General features: G+C 34.5%; 1 protein-coding gene across 3 annotated transcripts in view; it reads left to right on the forward strand.

Moving 5' to 3' along the window:
- COL25A1 (collagen type XXV alpha 1 chain) overlaps positions 1-22,056 on the forward strand; it is a 528,728-nt gene that overhangs the window by 499,914 nt on the left and 6,758 nt on the right. For 2 of the 3 annotated variants that reach the window (XM_031943399.1, XM_031943401.1), the window contains 5 exons: positions 5,077-5,130; positions 6,709-6,735; positions 8,012-8,065; positions 13,302-13,379; positions 16,892-16,930. In XM_031943399.1, coding sequence (XP_031799259.1) covers positions 5,077-5,130; positions 6,709-6,735; positions 8,012-8,065; positions 13,302-13,379; positions 16,892-16,930 — 252 coding nt within the window. The remainder of the gene's footprint in view (positions 1-5,076; positions 5,131-6,708; positions 6,736-8,011; positions 8,066-13,301; positions 13,380-16,891; positions 16,931-22,056) is intronic. The other variant, XM_031943400.1, reaches the window with a different exon arrangement.

The following is a 22,056-nucleotide window of genomic DNA, read 5'->3' on the forward strand; positions in this document are numbered from 1 at the left end:
TTTTCCTTAACCTCTAGTTTGAAGACTCTCTTTGCATGTTGCTTGTGAACCACAGGATCAATAATAAAATTTGCTACAACAGCATCAATTAATCACGATCAGAAGCAATTAGATGACACAATGGACAAAGTTCTAGACCTAGAATGAAAAAACCCAAGTTTCTATTTAAACTCAGATAACTTACAAACCTCTTATTTGTCTCAGTTTCCTCATTTGTAAAAAGAACATAATATCAATATCTACTTTGCAGGGTATTGTCAGGATCAAATGAGATAATATTTGTAAAGCACTTAGCACAGGGCCTGGTATGTAGTAGGTGCTTAATTATTTGTTCCCTCTATCCTTTTTCCAGAGAGGAAAATTCTGAGATCTTCAGGTCCTTACAAAAATGTATCTTTTTCCTCAGAGATGCAGTTATCTCTTATCTACAATTTCATCTGTGAATTCTAGGGTAAAAGGGACAATGTTTATCTAAATTTAAAATAAACACTTTAACATTTAAATAGACCTTCAAGGTTTCCCATCAGTGTGATGTCAAGAAAGACAGTGACTATTTCTAGAAACAAATCGGTAAATCTCCCCAGTTCTTTTGGCAACATGCCTTGAGACTAGAGTAGAGGAGCTGGATTTGACCATTTGGCAAATCAGCTGTTACTTCCGATGCCTCCTGATGTGTCACAAGAGTATCAGGTCTCTTTGTTGGAGCAGAGAGAATCAAGAGATCAGCTGTGGGAGCCAAGACCTCCATTGATTGCATAGTTGAAGAAAAATGAAGCATCATCAGTATAAGAGGTACACTGGATTATTGAAAGAGAACCTAGTATCAGGTCTCTGAAAATACCTCTTATCAGGACATTGGGGACACTGTGGCCATTCATCTGGTATGGTGCTGCTTCAGCTCAACTACCATTTTAAAATATATATATAGGGTTATAGAGAGTGGCATTAGAGTACATTAAAAAGCCCCAGAGAAATTAAGCCAGCCTAAATGAAATCAGTCTTTTAGGAAGGCAGGCAAATTTTCATGAACATTAGTCCTCTGTCTTATTCCCTGCCACCAGATGCTTGGTTCCTAGGACAATGGAAATACTGAATAGTTCTGATGAAACTATTTAAGGTGATAGTTTAAAAAAGAAAAACTTTCTCATGGTAGCTTGGCTACTAGATGATGCAGTAGATGAAACAGTGGACCTATAATCAGGAAGACCTGAGGTCATATTAGACAATAACTGTATGTCCCTGGTCAAATTATTAAACCTCTGTCTTAATTTTCTCATTTGTAAAATGGAGATAATAATGGCACCTACTTCAAAGGGTTATTGTAAGAAAAAAATGAAATAATAGCTGTAAAGTACTTAGTACTTAGCACTAAAGCACCTGACACACCGTAGGTACTTAAGGAGATGCTTGTCCCTTCCCCATAAAATGAAGGACTTAACCAAGAAGACCATGATATTCCTTCTAGGTTCAGATCTATGACTCTATATTTTCCACCCTCACCCCAATTTCTCTCTCTCTCTCTCTCTCTCTCTCTCTCTCTCTCTCTCTCTCACACACACACACACACACACACACACAAAATCTTGCTCTCTCTCAAATTATCGAATCTAGGTCTGAAAGTCAAATATTCTGCTTTAATAGCTAACTCACTCTGAGAAGTAAATTTTTTAAAAAATGATGTTCCAATACAATTTTTAGAAGTGGTTTCTGAACCATTTGACTAAATATTTAAGAAATACAATCAATCAGCAACCTTTTATATAGTGCCTACTATGTATAAGATACTGTGCTAAACACTTTACAATTATTATATCATTTGATTCTTATAATAAGCATTTACAGAGGAGGAAACAAGGAAAAGCAAAGTTTAGACTTGCCTAAGTCATACAACTAGAAAGTGGCTGAGGCCTGATTTGAAGTCAGGTCTTCCTAACTCTGGGCTCAGTATTCTATCCACTATTAATCAGACACTGTGGAAAGTGCTGGGGTTACAAAAACAAAACAGTAAAACAATACACACCTTCTAAGATTTTATATTCTAATATTCAGAAAATTAAGGGCTAGAAAGATTAAATGATTTGCCCAAGGTCAGATAGTAGTCAGTGACAGTTATATCTCATTTTGGTCACAAATATTCAATAAAACTCAGTTTGACCTATCATTTTATTCACTAAACTTTGGGACTGCTTCTCAAAACTCAAATCTACCCAATAACAATGAAAATGTGCCCTTTTTGAACATATTCAAAGAAAAGCACCCTGAGATGTAAAGACAGTTCCAGAGGAGCAGGTCCGTAAATGTGTAAAGCAATGATGGCATCTTTGGATCAATGGTAGAGCTTCTTGAGGGAAGACATTAAGGTCATACTCATGTAGATATATGAACTCTGACTCGCTTAATTTCAAGTCTTTAATCTTAGATCCATTGCTGTACTTTAGCCACAAAGAACTTTAAATAGCTATAAGAGTTGGAACAGAGATCGAGGTAGAGAAGATGGAAGCTATTTAGGAAAAGGGCTGCCTATCAGGACCTATTATGGAGCCCAGGATGAGGGGGACAGGCCAATCTCTTTATTCTGTGTTTCATTCCAGAGACCTAATTTATTAACCCTTAAAATTCTTTTGTGAACAGATTTCCTTTCAATGGCTTGCCAGAATTGAGGCTTTATCTTCTCTCTGGCCATCTGCTTAGATACCAGTTTCACAGCCAAATCCTAATTTGGCTGATAATTTCTAGATTGTGTCTAATCACATCCTAATCACAACTGACAAGATTTAATGAATCAAAACAAAGAGGAAAAAAATAATATTTGAAATAGAACTACCCCAGTCATTATCATAGCCATGTCATTGTCGTGAGACTTCGTTCTGCTCAACTAATCTTTATATTCTTTTGTAGACATCAGATTTCTTATAATTACCAGAAATTAATTGCCTAGTTTAAAAAAGCAGAATGGAGAGAGAATTGATTTATCAAAGATTTTGATCTATGAGTATATCTAAACTATGGTCAGGTGCTACATAGATGGAGATCTGACTTCTGAATCCAGAAGACTAGGGTTTAAGATTTGTATCCCCACGGCAACTCTGTAATCCTGTCAATTCCACAGTAAATCCTGCTCTGTGCTAGATTTTCCTCACTAGAAATTCCCCAGATCAATGAAATAACAAATTTTCTCTCCTCCATCTCCCAAAAAAGAAATTCATACTATAAAACCAGTTCAAGTCTTGTTTTAGGTTCTAGATGACTCAATGCTGGGTCTGAGTGCTTGACCTGAAGACAGGAAATTATGAGATCAAATTTAGTCTGAGATAGTTATTAGCTGTATGATATTGGGCAAGTCATTCAGCTTGCCTCAGTTTCCTCATCTACTAAAAGGATTTACTAGGAGTTAATAGAAATCAAATGAGGTAACATTTATTAAATACATTGTAGCCCTCAAATGGCTCTATAAATAGTAATTATTAGTAGTAATTATGATGAGGAATTATTAGTAACCTTTTAATAATCAATTAACTGTAATTATCAGTAATTAGTAGTATTAGCTATTAATAGCTATGTGACATAACCACTAAGTACTTTAAGGATTCAGTACCTAAGGTTTTAAGTTACAAACAAATTCCTACCCTATACTCATTAAGGTATTCTCTGCATTAATGGAAGCACAGGCCTAAATCTTCCCAAAACAAGACAAAATTTATACCTTGGGCAACTTCTAAAAGAAAGATTAATAATTTTTAAATGCTCTTTGAAGGAGCAGCAGCAAATTTACACCATTTCAGTTGGGTCTAGTAGAAGATATCAAAACATTTCATCCTTGAAATCCTTGGGGAAAAAATCCATACTGTAAATAAATAAGTAATTCAATTATAATACTTTAGACAAATAACCTCTCTGACAGAGTTGATGGGAGTTGGCTACCATAAGTCCTTCATCTGTGATTTTAATAAAGTCAAATATGTGTGTTACCACCTGTCAGATTGGCTAAGATGACAGGAAAAAATAATGATGATTGTTGGAGGGGATGCGGGAAAACTGGGACATTGATGCATTGTTGGTGGAGTTGTGAACGAATCCAACCATTTTGGAGAGTAGTTTGGAACTATGCTCAAAAAGTTATCAAACTGTGCATACCCTTTGATCCAGCAGTGTTACTACTGGGATTATATCCCAAAGAGATTATAAAGAAGGGAAAGGGACCTGTATGTGCATGAATGTTTGTGGCAGCCCTTTTTGTAGTGGCTAGAAACTGGAAACTGAATGGATGTCCATCAGTTGGAGAATGGCTGAATAAATTGTGGTATATGAATATTATGGAATATTACTGTTCTGTAAGAAATGACCAACAGGATGATTTCAGAAAGGCCTGGAGAGACTTACACGAACTGATGCTGAGTGAAATGAGCAGGACCAGGAGATCATTATATACTTCAACAACAATACTATATGATGACCAGTTCTGATGGACCAGGCCATCCTCAGCAACGAGATCAACCAAATCATTTCTAATGGAGCAGTAATGAACTGAACTAGCTATGCCCAGAAAAAGAACTCTGGGAGATGACTAAAAACCATTACATTGAATTCCCAATCCCTATATTTATGCACACCTGCATTTTTGATTTTTCACAAGCTAATTGTACAATAATTCAGAGTCTGATTCTTTTTGTACAGCAAAATAATGTTTTGGTCATGTATACTTATTGTGTATCTAAGTTATATTTTAATATATTTAACATCTACTGGTCACCTGCCATCTAGGGGAGGAGGTGGGGGGGGGTAAGAGGTGAAAAATTGGAACAAGAGGTTTGGCAATTGTTAATGCTGTAAAGTTACCCATGTATATATCCTGTAAATAAAAGGCTATTAAATTAAAAAAAAACAAAAAAACTAAACAAAACAAAAAAAAACCAAATATGTGTGTTACAACTATGCATTACTCATAACAAATTGTTTGAAATGATTGAGACTATTTCTCTGGAATTTTGATAGAATTTTATTGGTGAACTTTAAAGAAAAAATGTATAGATAGGCTAATACAAAAATAAAGTGTGTGTATATATGTATTTTTTTTAGGGTGAAAAGGGAGCTGTTGGAGAGCCTGGACCCAGAGGAACTTATGGTTTGCCTGTGAGTTGACTGTAATTTTCATTAATCCATATATTAATGAAATGTCACCTTATTTTCTCAATCATTTCATAGTAAAATAAACTTACATGCATAATTATGTTTGCTTCAGCAATACCATTATCTTTTCTTGAACAGAGAGAGAGAGAGAGAGAGAGAGAGAGAGAGAAAGAGAGAGAATAAACTAAAAACTACTTTTAAATTATCACTGGAACAAACCAGGATAATGTGCAATCTTGGCTTCAAGTTGTTTCTAATTTTTCATTTGTAACATTTAATTTGATTAGGTGCCCATCATTAAAAATTTAGTGCATCAAAAATTAATACATAAATTCTATCAATAAATTAGAATTTAATAGCCTTACTACTCAGTTTATTTTTTCCACTTAGCTATATGAAATTAACATTGAATAGCTTTAAACGTTATATGTTATATAGAAAGTATTATTACTGTTAAAATTAGCTTTTCCAAAATTGTTGATGCTAATGCTCATTTCTCTAGTTCTGTCTACACATCAGCACCCACAATTCCCACAACTCCAAGAGAGTTGAATACACAGTCCTTGAGAATTTTATCTGGCACACTGATTTAAGTCTTCAAGGTCTCACTAGAAATGTGAAGAAAAATTTGCCTTAGAAGAAGAAATGATCTGTTGGGAAAGCTAAATCTGATATATCACTATCTTTTCATTTCTCTTCTGAAAATTCTCAGGCATATAGAAATGAAATTATAAAGGAAACAATGAAATTTATATAACTATAATTGATACAAGGAACATTTTGCTAAAATTATAATATAATAATATAAATATACAAAATATTGTTAAAATGTGATCAAGTTTTTTCTGATTGTTTTACTTTACATATGTCTTCTTTTTTAAAATTAAAAACAAATAAGACTCAAACAATGAACTTAACGCATTCTAATTTTGAAACTGGTAGAATCAAAGCAGATTTCTTGCTGAAATTGAATGGATCGCTGAACTTGACAGAGAGAGCATATTGTTTCAGTAGTATGTATTATACTATAAAAAAGGAAATCTTCACTGGGCAAGCAGGTTGTGAATTTTTTATCTTTGGACAGCATTTATTTACAAACTCTGCTTAAAAGTAGCATTTTAAAAACTTTCTCCCTTCAAATTGATTTAGAGAGAGAGACCAGAAGTATCATAAATAAAAATTGACATAACATTAACAATGAAACATACTTCCCTTCCTTCACTGTGAAGGAGCTAGGATCTTATCAGTTTAGAGGTAGCTAAAATATACAGTGGAGAGAGTGCAGGACTTGGAATTAATCTGAATCAATTCAAATTTTACTCCCAAAGTTATTAACTATATGACTGTGTAATATTTTCATGTAACATTTGTAGGAATTATGAATCATCATCTTTCACTTCACTAGTAGAAGCAACATATGTGACTCAACTAAAAATTCAACTTTTCTACTTCCAAAGTAGTCATTTTTATATTTATATGCTCATATTCTAGCACAATCATCCTTAGTAATGTGAGTCCTGAGTAGTGAAGCAATAGCCTAAGCTTAGGAGCAATAATGTAGCTCATGTGGTTCTTTGGCAGGGGAAGGATGGAGAACCTGGTCTTGATGTAAGTAAAACTTACAATAAACATTCCTATAGTAACAGATACTAGTGTGTTTATGGCTATAACAGCATGGATGTTGCTTATTTATTCACCATTCACTGTGCATATTAGGAAATTAGAGTAGTATGAGGTATATCACAAGTGTTTGTATGTAATGAACATAGGGTAGTAAATAGTAACATTTTAAAATTATTTTCCCAGATAGAAATGGTATCTTGGAAAAACTACTAGATCTGAAGTTAAAAATCTTGAATTTAGCTGGTAGCCCTGCCACTTATAGTGCCAGTGGAATCTGGCCTAATCACTTAACCCTTGTGAGCCTCAGTTTCCTCATCTGGAAGTGAGGGGATTAGATTAGATAACCTCTGAGGTTCCTCCAATTCTTCATCTGTGAGCCAGTGATTTATAACTAGTGCTCAGCACACAGTAGCTGCCTAATGAGTGTTGACAAAGTTAAATAGAATTGGAATGAAAGAAAATTTACTTGTGAGTTTATTGGTGGAGTCACATCTAATTTATGTAATAATGCAAAAAATATAAACAGTGCTCACATATGGTGATATAATTTCTGTCACTATTAATAGTATCATTATTAACTATATTTAACATGATTAACAATAATAGTTAACAGATATGTTGTTTTAAGGTTTACAAAGCTTTATATACATTATTTCAAACATTCTTCAGTTTCCTCTTAATTGAAGCTTAATCTAAACTGTATATTATCCTTAGTTTATATTTCCGAAAATATATTAGCCATGAATGTCTCCAGAGTCCAGCATTCGTCAACCAATTAGTACCTATTATATGCCAGTCACTGTGGGAGGAATTGGGAATACAAAGACAAATATGAAACAGTCTCTATTTCATTTAAAAAATGAAAAGCCTTCAAGGAGCTTATGTTCTATTGAATACATTAATTGAGACATATTATGAAAGACAAGCCAAGAAGTTGATGGAATTAATTGAAAAGCGTTATACAGTGGCTAAAGGGAATTTTGAGAAGTTAAGGAAATTGATCAGACTTCCATAAATGTTTTGTCATGTGGCTATTTTGTAAACCTTAAAATACTATAGTAGTGTCAGCTATTATTATGTAATTTATAATGTAATATAATAATTTATAATATAATTAATAAGTTGGTCTTGAAGTTATTTGGGATATCCTTAACTCTTTCTGTCTGTAGGAACAATAAATCTGATTATTTCCCCAACATTATTGACACGTTAGACCAATAGATATTTTTGCTTTTGTTTGTTGTTGTTTTTTTCCTTATAGGGTTTTCCTGGTCCTCGAGGAGAGAAGGGTGATTTAGGAGAGAAAGGAGAAAAGGTGACCTTGATGCTGCTTGCTTCATATTGTTTCATTCTATTCCATTCATTTCTTCAGCCTCATAACTATCTTATATGCTTAATCTTTTCCTTATCCTGTGTGCCAAAAATAAGCAGACACTAAAATCTATAGTCAAAGTTCCCAGAGAACCTAAAGAAACCTGTGTAGCCAACTGCAGTTAATACTGTCTCTAATGAAGGATAGATTTTAATCCCTGTTGTCCTCATAAGACTATATTTTCCCCAGACTTCTCTGTGAGACTTAGTGGATAGGCACAGCAAATGAAGGCTAATAACATTGACTGGGTCACTGAATAGAGTTAAATTGTACCTTTCAGTAATGTGTTTCTGCCATGGATTTCATCTTCATGACATAAACCCTTATGCCTGGAAAAAAAATGGCCTACTATAGTTCTATTTTTCATAAATGAAAAGTAAGGAGCAGGCTGGGTGAGTGTTTTGCTTTAAATTATAAAATTAGTGTGTTTGGGATTCAACTCTCCCACTTTCTGAAGTTTAAATGAAAAATATGAGTTTTTAAATGAGAAACCCTAAGTGTTTTATAATTGATACATTACTGGTATAGAATCAGGCTTTAGAAATTCAAATAGTAGGGAAAAGTTTTCATGACTAGCTATAACAAAAAGCAACATATGTAGTATTAGACTTTAGTAAACTATATAAAATCTTCCATATTTATATTGCAGAGAAGATGTAGGACCGTTTATGTCTTGCCTTGCCCTGACATCAATTTTATTTGTAGCACTCTTAACTGTTTAACGTCCTAGCTGTGTGACCCTGGGCAAGTCACCCAATTGCCTCAGCAAAAAGAAAAAAAACTGTCTAAAAAAGGGGAGTGTTTATGAATTGGGGAACAATTCATAATTACTTTTTCTTTTTCTGGCAGAACTGTTTCAGTTGCAGTATTGAATCACTATAGTTTAAACTGTGGGTATATGTGTGTAGCAGTCCACTACTAGTACTGTATTTTATTCAACAGTCAAATTTACTGGGTCACTGGGTTCACTGGTCCTGATGAATGTGTGTGTGTGTGTGTGTGTGTGTGTGTGTGTGTGTGTGTATGTTACTACATTTCAAACAGTAACAAATTAAACAAAAAAGTAAATATCATTAAAAGAAAACCTGGATTTTTTCCCCTCTTTCATCTAGCCTATCATTTTATTAGGCACATCCTAGAACCAAAAAGTTAACCTGGCTGTAGATGTCTAATTTAATTTTCAACTGTTCATGAAGAAAGTTATCATAGTGAAAGATTAGCTAACAAAATATGATGTTCAATCCTCTAACAAAATAAAAATAAAAATAGTTAGCATTAATATGGCTCTTTAAGGATTACAAAAATTTTACATATTTCTCATTGGAATCTCATAACAATTTTGGGAGGTGAGTGCAAATTAAAAGATTTCTATTATTAAAAAAATAAAATTAAGAGTCTTTTTTTTAAAAATTGTAAATATTATTCAAAAAGCAGTGAGATATGGTAAAGAGAAGGCTAGCCATGTAGTCAAAAAGACCCAGATTCAAGACTGGATTCTAATATATACTTATTTGACTAATGACAAGTCACTGAACCCTTTAGTGTCCAGGGCCTTCACATTATACATTGCTAATTAATAGCTCTGAGTTCTTATTCTCAGATTACCCTATGGGGTGATTGCAACAAAATCTGAATTAATCTCGAGGGGGAAGGGAACATTTTAATTTGTATTATAAAAATGACTCATCTAATCTCCTAAATCATGTACTTAATTGCTTTATAGCTTTTTTTTCACTTGAATAGTACAACTGCCTGTCTCCATTATTGAAGGTACTTTCCACACCAAAAAGTTCTCCAAACTAATGAAATTACAGTCTTTATGTATAGATTTATAGAAGGAAGGGAGAGAGAGAAACAGGACTCAAGTCAGGAAGACTAGTTCAAATCTGGTTTCAGACACTTACTGTGTGATCCTGGGAAAGTGATTTACTCAATTTGTCCAGATAAAGTCATCTGGAGAAGGAAATGTTAAACTACTTCAATATCTTTGACAAGAAAACCCCCAATGAGGTCACAAAGAATTGGACACAACTGAACAGCACAGTCTTTGAATATTTTAGAATTTCTAGGCCTGGAGAACAATTTTACACTTGGGAGAATTGTAGGGTAAACCTTAATGCCTTCTTGTGCATCAACTCTTAGCATGGCACATGGAAACTAGGAATGACAGGCACCCATTCTGCTTGCAGAGACAACACCAATATCTATTTTCAGCTCCACAAAAAGACATTACAGATTCTTGGTAATTGTGATAATTACAATAATGCCTTAGCCTTTATAAAATAATGTCTCTCCTGGAGCCTGAAGCATGCTTCTCGTTTGATTTACAAACCCTTTCCGCACCAGCATTCATCAAGCTCTCTAGGGTTGGATAGTGTGTGTCTAATCTACTTGAATTATCAAAATAACATAAACTAAAATCTGCAAGATTTATCCCCATGATTTCTGGTCTTGATTACGTATAGCACAGGAAGAATGAGTTTGTAATCCAAAATTAGTTCTCTCTCTTAGGGTGTAGGAATTAGTCCAGCAATTCATTGCTATAACTATTTCTCTGCTTTTAGAAGCTGCACCTTTTCTGCAACTTGTGGATTTAAAATAGGGCATCTGGGTGGCACAGTGGATACACCCTTGGACTTTGAATCAGGAAGAATCATTTTCATGGGTTCCATTTTGGCCTTAGATACTTCTTAGTTGTGTGATCCTAGGCAAATCACTTAACCCTGTTTGCTTCAGTTCCTTATCTGTAAAGTGAGCTGGAGAAGGAAATAGCAAACTACTGCAGAACCTTTGCCAAAAAAACTCCGAAGGGGGTTGCAAAAAGTCAGATACGACTGAACAAATTGTTTTAGAGACTTGCTTAAAGTGCTGAAAAATCAGGGTCACAGTATGTGTTAGCAGTAGAATTTGAATCCAGATCTTCCTGGCTCTCTATCCCATTTTGAGGTACTTTTTAAAAAAATCTACTAAAGTACATGCATTCACTTTCCAATACTGAAAAGTTTTGAAATATTACTCTCATTATACTTACTTAGTTTATTTACTTTCCTAATGACCTAGCCTTTGGCTCCAGTCTTTGTTCATAGCCAAGTAAGACTTTCTCATCTCTCTCCAGCATTAAAATTAAGAGACCCATGGCTTTGATTTAAAGCCTTTTGATAAAGGCTTTTTGGCACCCAGGAGCCAGAGGATGAATTTTTCACTCATCCTCTGGCAAAATTAATACTTATACTTTCTCTTTCTGTACTTTGTGGTCCCCTATCTATGTCATTCTTTCATGAATCTGATTATTTGCTTTATCATTTACTTTAAATTTAATTTCATTATATAACCTGATTGCAAAATGAATGCACTAATCTAAATGTGGAATTCATTCCATTTTGTGTGTGTTCTCCTTTAAATACTAATTTGCCTTATAAATTATTTTTAAAATGTCAAAAGCTGCCATTACTCTGCATATAGATTTTCCATGTGTTTTTGCCTTGGTAAAAACTGTTATTTATTGACTATGTTCACCTATCCAGAGGTGCATTCTTTTCTTTTCCTCTTTTTGCTGCCTTTCCTGAAAATCCTCCATCCAAACAATTCTTCTTGCCAATTAAATTTCCTACCATGTCTAATTGACAGCTGATACTAATTTCCTTTTGGCTACTATCCACCTCATAATCATCCCTATCTCATTTTTTTTTTAATATTTGTATCACTGAGTTCACCTTGCTTTTCCTATTTTAAACAGAGCAACTTATGCTTTTCCTAAATTGAGAGTAGGCCAGAAATACATTTACCACTGTGATCATCTGGCAAGGAATCAATGGAAAATAAACTGAAAAAAACAATAATATAAAACCTAAGACATAGACTCTTTATTTGGCCTTCAGAAAAATTAATAAGGAAAATGATTTCAATCACCCATCCATAAAAGTCACACTGGCTTTTGGGGAAAGAATCCCATTTTTAATAAAGTCTATGACTAAGTATCCATATATTTTAAGATTCTGAGCAATTTTAGATGGTTTTAAAAATGCTACCAATAGTTGAGAAACAAAGCTAAAACATCTGGCATTGTTTCTGAAAGTGGAGGTCTATGAGCATTCTTTCTAATATCCCTAGATTAACATGACCTCAGTCTGTTGCTGCAAGGTTAAATAGTTCATGCCCTCAGTTGAGATGAGTTGAACAAAGGAACCAGCCTCCTTGGAAATTTCATTTGCTTTAATTAGTGAGCCCTTTTGGGACCCACTGTGCCATCTTGCACCTGACAAGACTGACCACTTTCCCCTTATTATTTATTTCAACCCAGCTAGGTTATGTCACTGAAAAATTTCTTCCTTGAGGATGTTGTGGGTGGAATAAACATCACCATTTTCCTTCTGGTTTATCTGTCAGTTCTCCCTTTCAAGACTGCTCAAATCTCTCAAACCTTGCCTCAAATCTCAAGATACCCAGGGCTAATATGGGCTGTTGGTGTGGTCTACTACAATGTATGGATTTTCCACACATTCTTCATCCCAGTCAGAATAGAGTGGTAAATGTCCATTCAGGCTTCTGTCAACTAGAATTACCCTTTAATCAATTTTTTTACCACCATTGTCCCCAAAATGAAATCTCTGTTTTATCCAAACTATTGTGTCTACAGGGGGAAAAGGGAAAGAAAGGCAAAAAGGGGCCCAAAGGGGAGAAAGGAGAACAGGGTGCTCCTGGATTAGATGCACCTTGCCCATTGGTATGTCTCATTCATAGAAGTCTGTTCTGATGTCTAGGGTAAAATAAGACATAAAATAAAACAATGCGAGAGGAACAAACTGGAAGTATCTTATTAGAGTCACTTATTAGAGATGTTATTCAGTCCTAGGGAACCTGTCCTTATCACAGGATCTTTTCTTCTCAAGCCTAAGTATTTTGAATATATTAATCTTAAAGAACTGATTTTAAAATGGATCTCCCAAATACACAGATAAGACTGAAAAAGAAAACAACATTGGCTGAATGGTATCTCAATTTAAAAGGGAAGTCATTTAAAAGACGCTAACCCCTTCATGGAGCTGTGCCACTGAAAGCTACTCCAGAATTGTTCCTCTCCTGGTCTTTTATGACTATAAACTCATGTTTTCTTAGCAATATAAATGTTTAAAGATATTTCTTTTGTCAATAATGTTACAAGTTAATCTTCATCAAACAGGGATTCCGTGGAGTTAAGGGGGAAAAAGGGGAGCCAGGTCAGCCTGGCCTGGATGGGCTGGATGCCCCTTGCCAATTGGTACAGTATTTCTCTTTCCTATCAACCCTGCATGTAGTTCCTTTGTGTGATCACACATCAAACTTTAAAAATGTAAAGCAAGCCTTTCTGAAGCAATCTTTACATATTCAACATATTTATAGGCATGTGCATGGATCATTTGGCCCCTCCAGAGACTAATGCAAGGTGGAGAAAGCCAGTATAGTTTTGGGGATTTGGGTTTTTGTTTTTATCAGTGAATGTGAATTAACACCCTGGTCTTTTATTTACACTTCAATGGCCTCCATATGTCTGTATCCTTTGAAAAAGGTCATAAACTTATTCCTTTCTTATAATTTAATTTTTTATTTTGTTTTTTTTTTTCATTAAAAAGAAAAATAAATCTTTGCCTTGATCAGTAAGTTCTTGTTTATATGGGGAGAAGAGCTTAATGCCAAAGTTAAGTTTTGGAAACTTACTTTCAGTTTACTTTTCAAAGTGGAATGGAAGACTATTAGTTCTCATGAAAGAAATAAACCTGATGGTACCAGACTATCTCTAAACAGGAACTCTTTGATTTATCCCCTTCAGCAAACCCATGTCTCCAATTTACCGGTGCCTTCTTCAGATTTCAGTCTTCCATATTGCACTCCAAATTTCTGGACTCACTAAGCGAGAAAATTAAAAGAATTTTCTTTATAGACAGGTGGCATAGTAGATGGAGTGTTAAACTTAGGATCAGGAAGAGTTGCCTCACATAGTTGTGGGATCCTGACCAAGTCACTTTCCTTTTTTCTGGTTCAGGTTTCCCATATGTAAAATGAGGAGGCTGAACTAGAGGACCCCTGATGTTCTTTCCAGATCTAAATCTATTATCCCTACTTCTCAATAATAGCAAATCACCTCATATGATTTAAGATTAGAGGCACTATAAAGTGCTAAAAGTTTAAAAAAAATTTTTTAAAGTGCCTACAGTTTACCTTTAAAGCCTGTTTTGATATAAGCCTACTTCTAAAGAACTAGAGAATGTTTGACTGCTCTGTCTCTTTCCTGACTGAACTCAGTCTGATCCTTAATATTACCTTAGTTCTAGATCCACTGACATAGAATTTACTGAGTATCTTCTTGTCAAGTCCTCAATATAGGTCATAAGAATGAAGGGCCTGGGTAGAAACTTTTCACCTACAACTATCTGAGCTCAATCATTTATGGAGGTCACCTTAACCCCTCTGAGGCCTGGGAAAATTTATCCACTAAAAAAATCCATATTCCAACTAAAAAGGGACCCTTCTATCTTGGCCAAAAATCTCTACTTGATCCTCATTGTCGCATTCCACAAACTTCCCTCCATTGTCAGGAATTTCAGATTCCTGTGCTTCTCGCAGCTTATTGGGATATGTCCATGTTCCATCCTAAACAACAAGATTCACCTTCTTATCTTGTCCTGACTCACTAATCTGATTGATACATTGAAAGAAGATCGAGTATGAGCAGATTTTCTTGGTCAATGCAGCTCATAATGGAAAAAAAAATCTCTTCTTCTGTCAAGACCCCTTGATTTAGGCTGATGTATCTATGTTCCTCCTGACATATTGCCCTCCCTAGGTCTAAGTACTCCCAAGCAGATCCACTTTTGCTTCCCTGGGATTGGCTAAGCTAACACTGTTTATGGACTTGAGGGCTAACAGAGGCTGAGTGTTCTTTTACTTATTCCCCCCTCCTCAAGGGTTATAAGTCTGGGGACTCCTCTGGACACTGCCTTCCTCAGGGTGGATCTGACAGACTTATGTTGTTACCATTATTACATATAAGAACTCAGCATAATAATGAAATAGCAACATAGTCTCTTTGACCAAGAAAACTGGCAGAGTCATTTCATCATCCTTCTAAAGAATATAGTGGTCTGCAGCCCAAATACCTTGCTCTCTTTTTCGCTTAACATTTCCAATTTAATAGTCTCTCCTTTTGACAAAGTACATAGCACTTCTTTATTCTCTGTTAACATGAACTGCAATTCCTTTTTATACTAAAATTCTTCCATTGATCCTTTTCCTGGTACCAATCTGGCAAAGCTAAATTTTTCCCCCATATGTAAAGATATTTTTTAAGGATTTTGGTTTTTTTGTTACTTTTTGCTTTTTTTTACTTTTAAATGAAGAATATTTATTTCCTGAAGGTTGAGGTATCTGCATGTTATTTTATAATTTTAGCTAAGCACGCTTCTATAAAGATGAATGTTCTTAAGATTAGATTTTTCAAAATAGAATATATTAACTCTTTACTTAGAGAATTATACTTTTAAAAGTATCCAGTCTTTTCTTGCATTTTTGCATTGGATTCATAATTATCTTTCATGGGGAAAACATAAGCATGCTTTCATAATATTCCAAATTTTTTGGTCTTGGTAATATCATTTGTATCTGGAGCATGTCTACACATATAAGTGGAATGGGTTTTACAATAAAAGAAAAGTTCCTTCACACTAAAAGATGATTTCTCAACTAAATTTAACAAATATGAAAGCTAGTTTGTTTTAATTTCTACTAGATGAGCTTCTGTGCATTGTACCAAAAGTAGACAAGCAGTAGACTTACTGTGGGGAAATGTACACTGTACCAAAAGTGGACAAGTACTAAATGAACTTAGCAGTATGCTAAGAAAAATTTATAGTTATAAATTGGCTCATTGAAGAAGATTATTTGATCTGCATTATTTAAGTTTCTCCATCATTTTCTGAAGCTTAAATTATTAATTATATGTGTGTTATAATTAATTACATTTATTCAATATTATATATAAAATATTAATTATTAATTAAAATAATAACTAAAAACTTGCTTTTTAGCATTTGCTAACATCTAAGATGTAAATGCTTACATTGAAAATTTAAGTTGGCTAAAAATTTAAATTGGTTCTCACAAAGCAAATTCAAACTGGCTCCAACAACTCTGTACAAGATACAGAATACTGAATAGAATTCTTTGATTATAGCATGACTTCTACTTCACTTAAATGAGTAAGTTCTACTGTAGTAGATGATTTAAAGAGGAAAAAAATAAAATCAAAGAAAGCATGATATTAAGCATGCTGTGAATTGTAAGCTTCAGATAGAAATGATAAGGAATTGATCATTTATGTTTATCATGCATAGACTTCTGATGAGGTAGAGTTCAGTACAGATAAATCAAGAAACTTAATAAAGACATTCAAACCAGAGCTGTAGTACAGAACTTGATAGTTAAGGATAAAGTTATAAGGAGCCATACTATAATTTGTCAATTTCTTAGTGTGATTTTCAAAATTGTTATGTTTTTAGTTTATTTGTTAAGATATAGCTATTCCCTATCTAGAGGAAATTTCCTTTATCTGAATTGAAATAGCATATGCTACTTTAAGAAATCCTGGTAAGAAGTATAAAGTATAAGGACAGAAGTATAGAATCAAATTTTAGGATTAGAACATCCAATTTTTTAAGCCATTGAGCATAGTAACTATGAAGTTTTCTCCTTTTTTGGGGTACTGAGAAATGTCTTTTTTTATTCTCCTTGGAATAGGGGCCGGATGGATTACCAATGCCTGGGTGCTGGCAAAAGGTAAGATGAAGGAAGTATTTCTTTAAAATGCCCTCTCACTTTGCTTTGATGTGGAATAAAGCTTTCTGGATTTTCTTATGCATTTTATAACAACCTTCAACAAAGTCAGATTATGAACAAGTTTGAAGTTGAGTCTTCTGGAGAGATTTCTTTATATAATCGTGTTCACAGGTTATTCATTATTATGTCAAACTAAACAGGGATGTAACACAGTCCCTGATTTTTACTAATTATATTCATTAGGAACTACCCTTTTTGAAGTTGACTTGGTACAATACAGTCTTTACCTCTCCTACAACATTCCTCTGAATATTCTCAATTTCTGTCCTTTTATATATATATTTAACAGCAGTGAGTAAAAAACATTGGTTGAATAGTCATTGGATTTGAAAATGCTAAACTCTATCAGTCTGAAAATGAGAGAAAATAACAACACCCCATCTCTCAGGGTTGTAATGAGGATAAAATTAGATTAACATAAGAAAAATTTAATACAAATATGAGCTTATTTATTATATTTTGTTGTTAATTCATTTTGCTTGTGACTGACTCTTCATGACTTCATCTCCATCTCCAACTCATTTTACAGAAGAGGAAGTTAAGGCAAACAAGGTTCATTGACTTGTCCAGGGTCATTCAATTAGTAAGTCTCTGAGAAGAGGCGTGTTTCTGACTTTAGGCCTGACATCCTATGATTCATTATTTTCTTGAGATATAGAATGAAATAGTGAATGGAGAGCTGACATTAGAGTGAGGATTCAAGGAGTGAGGGTTCAAGTTACACTTCTGACATTTTCTAGCTGTGTGACCCTTGACAAATTCCTCTCTTTCATTGCCATAGGGAATGCTTTAAGACTGTAAGATGCAAAGCTGGTGCTAATTTGGTAAAGTTTCCTCACAGAAGTTCTCTATATCAATGTAATCAGAGGTCTACTCTAAAAAGCCAAATCAAAAACCCTACCTGTATATATGTATAGTCCTATGACTATAGGACTATAAATCACTTAGATAAGTGTCACAGTAATTTGCTCATTCATTTGTTCAGTCCATCAAAAGTCATATATTGAGCAAAATATATGTACATATATGGGAATGTACAAGTCACTGAGCTCATGCAATGCCATTCAATCTTTGCTCAAATGACTTTTGTTTCTGATTTATAAGTTCACTTTTCTCAGTGAAATGACCCCAGGAAATGAGTTATTGAACTGCAGCTGAAGTAGCTGGTTGTTGTTTGTCTTTTGTTCTCAAAGAGGACCATGGCATCAGGAAGAGACAACTGGAGATAACCCCGTATACAGTGGGAGACCTAAGCCTTTTAAAGCTAAGGTCTTTAACATGTCTCACATTGAGGCAATGCCCAATCAGTAATTAAGACTAGGTATGAAATGAGGTAGAGAATGGCCTCTTTTACCTATTTAAAAAAAAATCAATCTGGAAGGGGAAGATCCTCAGGGTTTCTGATGAAAACAGAAAACATTACTATATACATTCATTCTGAGGCAAACAAAACCCAGTGACCAAGGGGAGCTTAGCCTGAGACCTATTCTCAGTCAATGAGACCCACAGTTATTTGTGTTTATCTTGTGAGTTTTCAAAGATCAAAATTTACATTCCTTCGGGCAGAGCACTTACAGATAAGGGTATGATTTACCCTGGGTGGACAGAGGGTGTGTGGAAAATGAAAAAGGAAAGGAAAGAAAGGAGCTGTGTTGTCTGGCCAGTTCCAGTTGGGTCCCCAGTGGGACAGCTTCTACTACTAGTCACAGAGATTGTTCTCTGTCCTTTGTTCTCAAGGAGCCACCATGACATCAGGGAGATGATACCATGACATGCAAGTGAATTGAATTTAAGTGAAGGAGGACTGTGCAAGGTCACCTGGTCACTTTCTCCTCTGGAGCCATCTGGGTCCACTGCTAACATCTGTATCAGGATGATTGGAATTGGCCCTAGATGCAGTGAAGCATCTTGGACTTTTTAAGCTAAGGTCTTTAGCAAGTCTATTTAACTGAGGCATTACCCAATTAGTGAATGAGACTAGGGAAGAAATGAATACATACAGGGTAAATACAGAGTAATGATGATGGTGGTGATAGTGGTGAGGACGATAGTGAGGATTTATATAGTACTTTAAGGTTTGTAAAACATTTTACATGTATTATCTCATTTGATCTCATCTCTATCTCAGTGTAGACCGAAAGTAATCTCAGAAAGAAAGGTATTCCCAGCTGGGAGAACCTGGAGAAGCCTGCTACTGTTCCAAAGCTCTTGGGGTCAGGATGCTGGATTATCTTCATCAGTGAATGAAAGGAAGTTTTTGGTAGTTTGCCTTGCACAAAATGCTTTCTCAGTCTCCATCAGAGTGCCTCATTGCTTCAGCTGTTATTATGCAGCAAAGCACTATAAAACAATATTGTAGGCATACATTTTAATTTTATATTATATATCCATAAATATATAAAATATATTATATACACATATATTACACATGCACACATATTGAATAAAAAGTAATGCCTTTGGAAGAGGCAGCAAAACTGTAAATGAGCAGGTACAAATAGTTGATAAATGAGCTTTTCTTTATATATTTTCAGAGTGAATTTTTATTCTTTGTGATATACACTCATAAAAGTAGAATTTTTAAAATGATGGGAACACTACCTGCTTATATTTCCTTGTATTGTCATTGGTTTGGAAAATTAAGTATATATGATCATTTAGAAATATAGGCAGAGAATACAAAAACCTCCTAAGCAATGAGAAGTCTTCCTGAAAAAGGTTTTAGTGTGAATTTGGAATTATCTGGTGATAAGGTAAATTCAATCTATCAGATCCAGGCAGAGGCATCTCATATAGTATGGTAGAGGAGAAAGAGGTAAAAGAGGATAAGAGGAACTATTCACTTGTGGGATCCCCAAGGACTGGTGATCTCTCAGTCTAAAGAGGAACATGAATCTTGAAATGGAGCAGAGAAAATTTGAACTGATTAGAATGCCCAAGTACCAGGACTGTCCAGTCCCACTCTGGATAGTTTTTCTTTATATGCTCTTCTATTTATGTTACTCAGATGTATTACTAATGAATGTATATATTTATAAAGTAAAAGGTTTGCAAATAAACCCCAGAAAAATCTCTTCTTGTGAACCAGATGGGGTAATAATAAGAGAAAACAGGGATAGAGAAATGTCAGACCAAAGCATGCAATTACAATGATGACAGCAGAAGAGGGAAATGGTAATGAGAGATCCAATAGAGCAGATCTCTATAATTAATGAGTCAAGCAGACTCAACCAAAGAAGGACAAGAAGGTAGTAACTGAAGTTCTGATTTAATGAACAAAGTTTAAAAAAGTTTTTAAAGGTCAAAACTCTATGGACAAAGGCAAGAAAAGACATTTTGAACTGATTCCAAGGAAGAGCTGAAGAATGACGAAAGTTTGAGCCTTTTGTTATTGTTGTTACATATATGCAATTCATAAATATATGAACATTTAACTAAATAGGATTGGAAAAGTAGTGATCAGAAGAGGAAAATTAGATAGGCACAAATCCCCTTAAAAAATTTGAAGGACCAGAGAAAAGAAAAGGACTCAGAAATGTTTTACTGATTTCATAGTTTTGTTTAGGGACTTTAAAACACATTCAAATAGCAGAATACACACACACACACACACACACACACACACACACACACATGTGTGCGTGTTACATATTTAATTAAATACAGTGATGTGGCACCCAAAAATTTTGATTATTTTCTCAAATGCCATCCTTAATTAACAAGTTAAAGCTTGTTAACAGCTTTGTCATCATTACTTTTCCTCCAAATGGTCACTTATTTAGAGAAATTTTTTAAGACACAGAGCACACTTTTCAAAGAGCATCAAAAGCTACAAATTAATAAGACATCCTAGCTTCTTTGTGGAGACCCCCCCAAAAAAAGTGGTTAATCAAATGGCTATATTTTATTCCTAAGAAAATAAGTGGATATATAAAGATCTTATTTAACTTCCACCAGAAAGTTGTTGCTATAATGTTATTTCTCTAAGTTTCAGAAAATATTATATGGCAAACAGTTCAATTCTCAGTATAATGTTCAGGCCAGGCTGGTGATGGCTTTCGATTTGAAGAGGATTTTAGGATGCTTTGAGGGGATTTTTACAACTTAGAATATCAGAACCTTTTACCTCTAATAATTAATCTTTTTATAGATTACTGTAAAATCTCTACAAATCCTTTCCTCACAGCATCCCAGTAGTGCTGATAATATTATTCCCCCTAATAAATGAGGCACGAAGATAAGAGAGAAGAAAGTTCTCACAACTGAAAGGTGTCAAAACCAGAATTTGAACCTAGGTTGACTAATTCCAAATTGAACATTCTTTGAACACTACCATATCTTTGAGGGGTTTTCTTTTTTTCCAAAAATCATATCACAGTTGTAGATTAGGGTGACCTTGAAAAGGTAGATTTCATGGTAACATTTTCTTATAATGTTTATCATATTTAAAATATTATTGATTTCCTGCTTGAGGAAATATATACTACATTTCTACATATATTTGGTGGTATTGGAGGTCGTTGAGGAGGGACACAGACCTGTGATTTCATCAATGTGGGGAACTTCTAGTGTGGGGCTTCACCATCAATGAATATTGGCAATTCATTTGTAATTTGGCTTCTTTGAAAATTGCCTAGGGACACTGAGGGGCTAAATAAATTATTTGCACTGAATTATTATAGCTATAGCTAATTCAAGTTGGTTATATGATCAATCAACAAGCATTTATTAAACATTTAACATGTGTCAGGTACTGTGTTGGATGCAAAGGAAAGAGAGAAAAAGAAGAGGGGAGGTGCAGGGAGGGAAGGAGGGAGAAAGAAAGAGAGAAATGAGAGAGAGAGAGAGAGAGAGAGAGAGAGAGAGAGAGAGAGAGAGAGAGAGAGTGTGTGTGTGTGTGTGTGTGTGTTAGAGTTATTGCTCTCAAGCAGCTTACATTCTAACAGGACATAGGAGAATGGTTTAATCACACAAGTCATTAAGTGTTCTAGACATTCTGCCAAGTACTACCAAGCACTGAGAAAGTTAAAGCTTTAAAGAAAGTTAAGAACAAATTTTCTGCCCTC

The sequence above is a fragment of the Sarcophilus harrisii genome, chromosome 6 (genome assembly GCF_902635505.1).
Source record: "Sarcophilus harrisii chromosome 6, mSarHar1.11, whole genome shotgun sequence".
Classification (NCBI taxonomy): domain Eukaryota; kingdom Metazoa; phylum Chordata; class Mammalia; order Dasyuromorphia; family Dasyuridae; genus Sarcophilus; species Sarcophilus harrisii.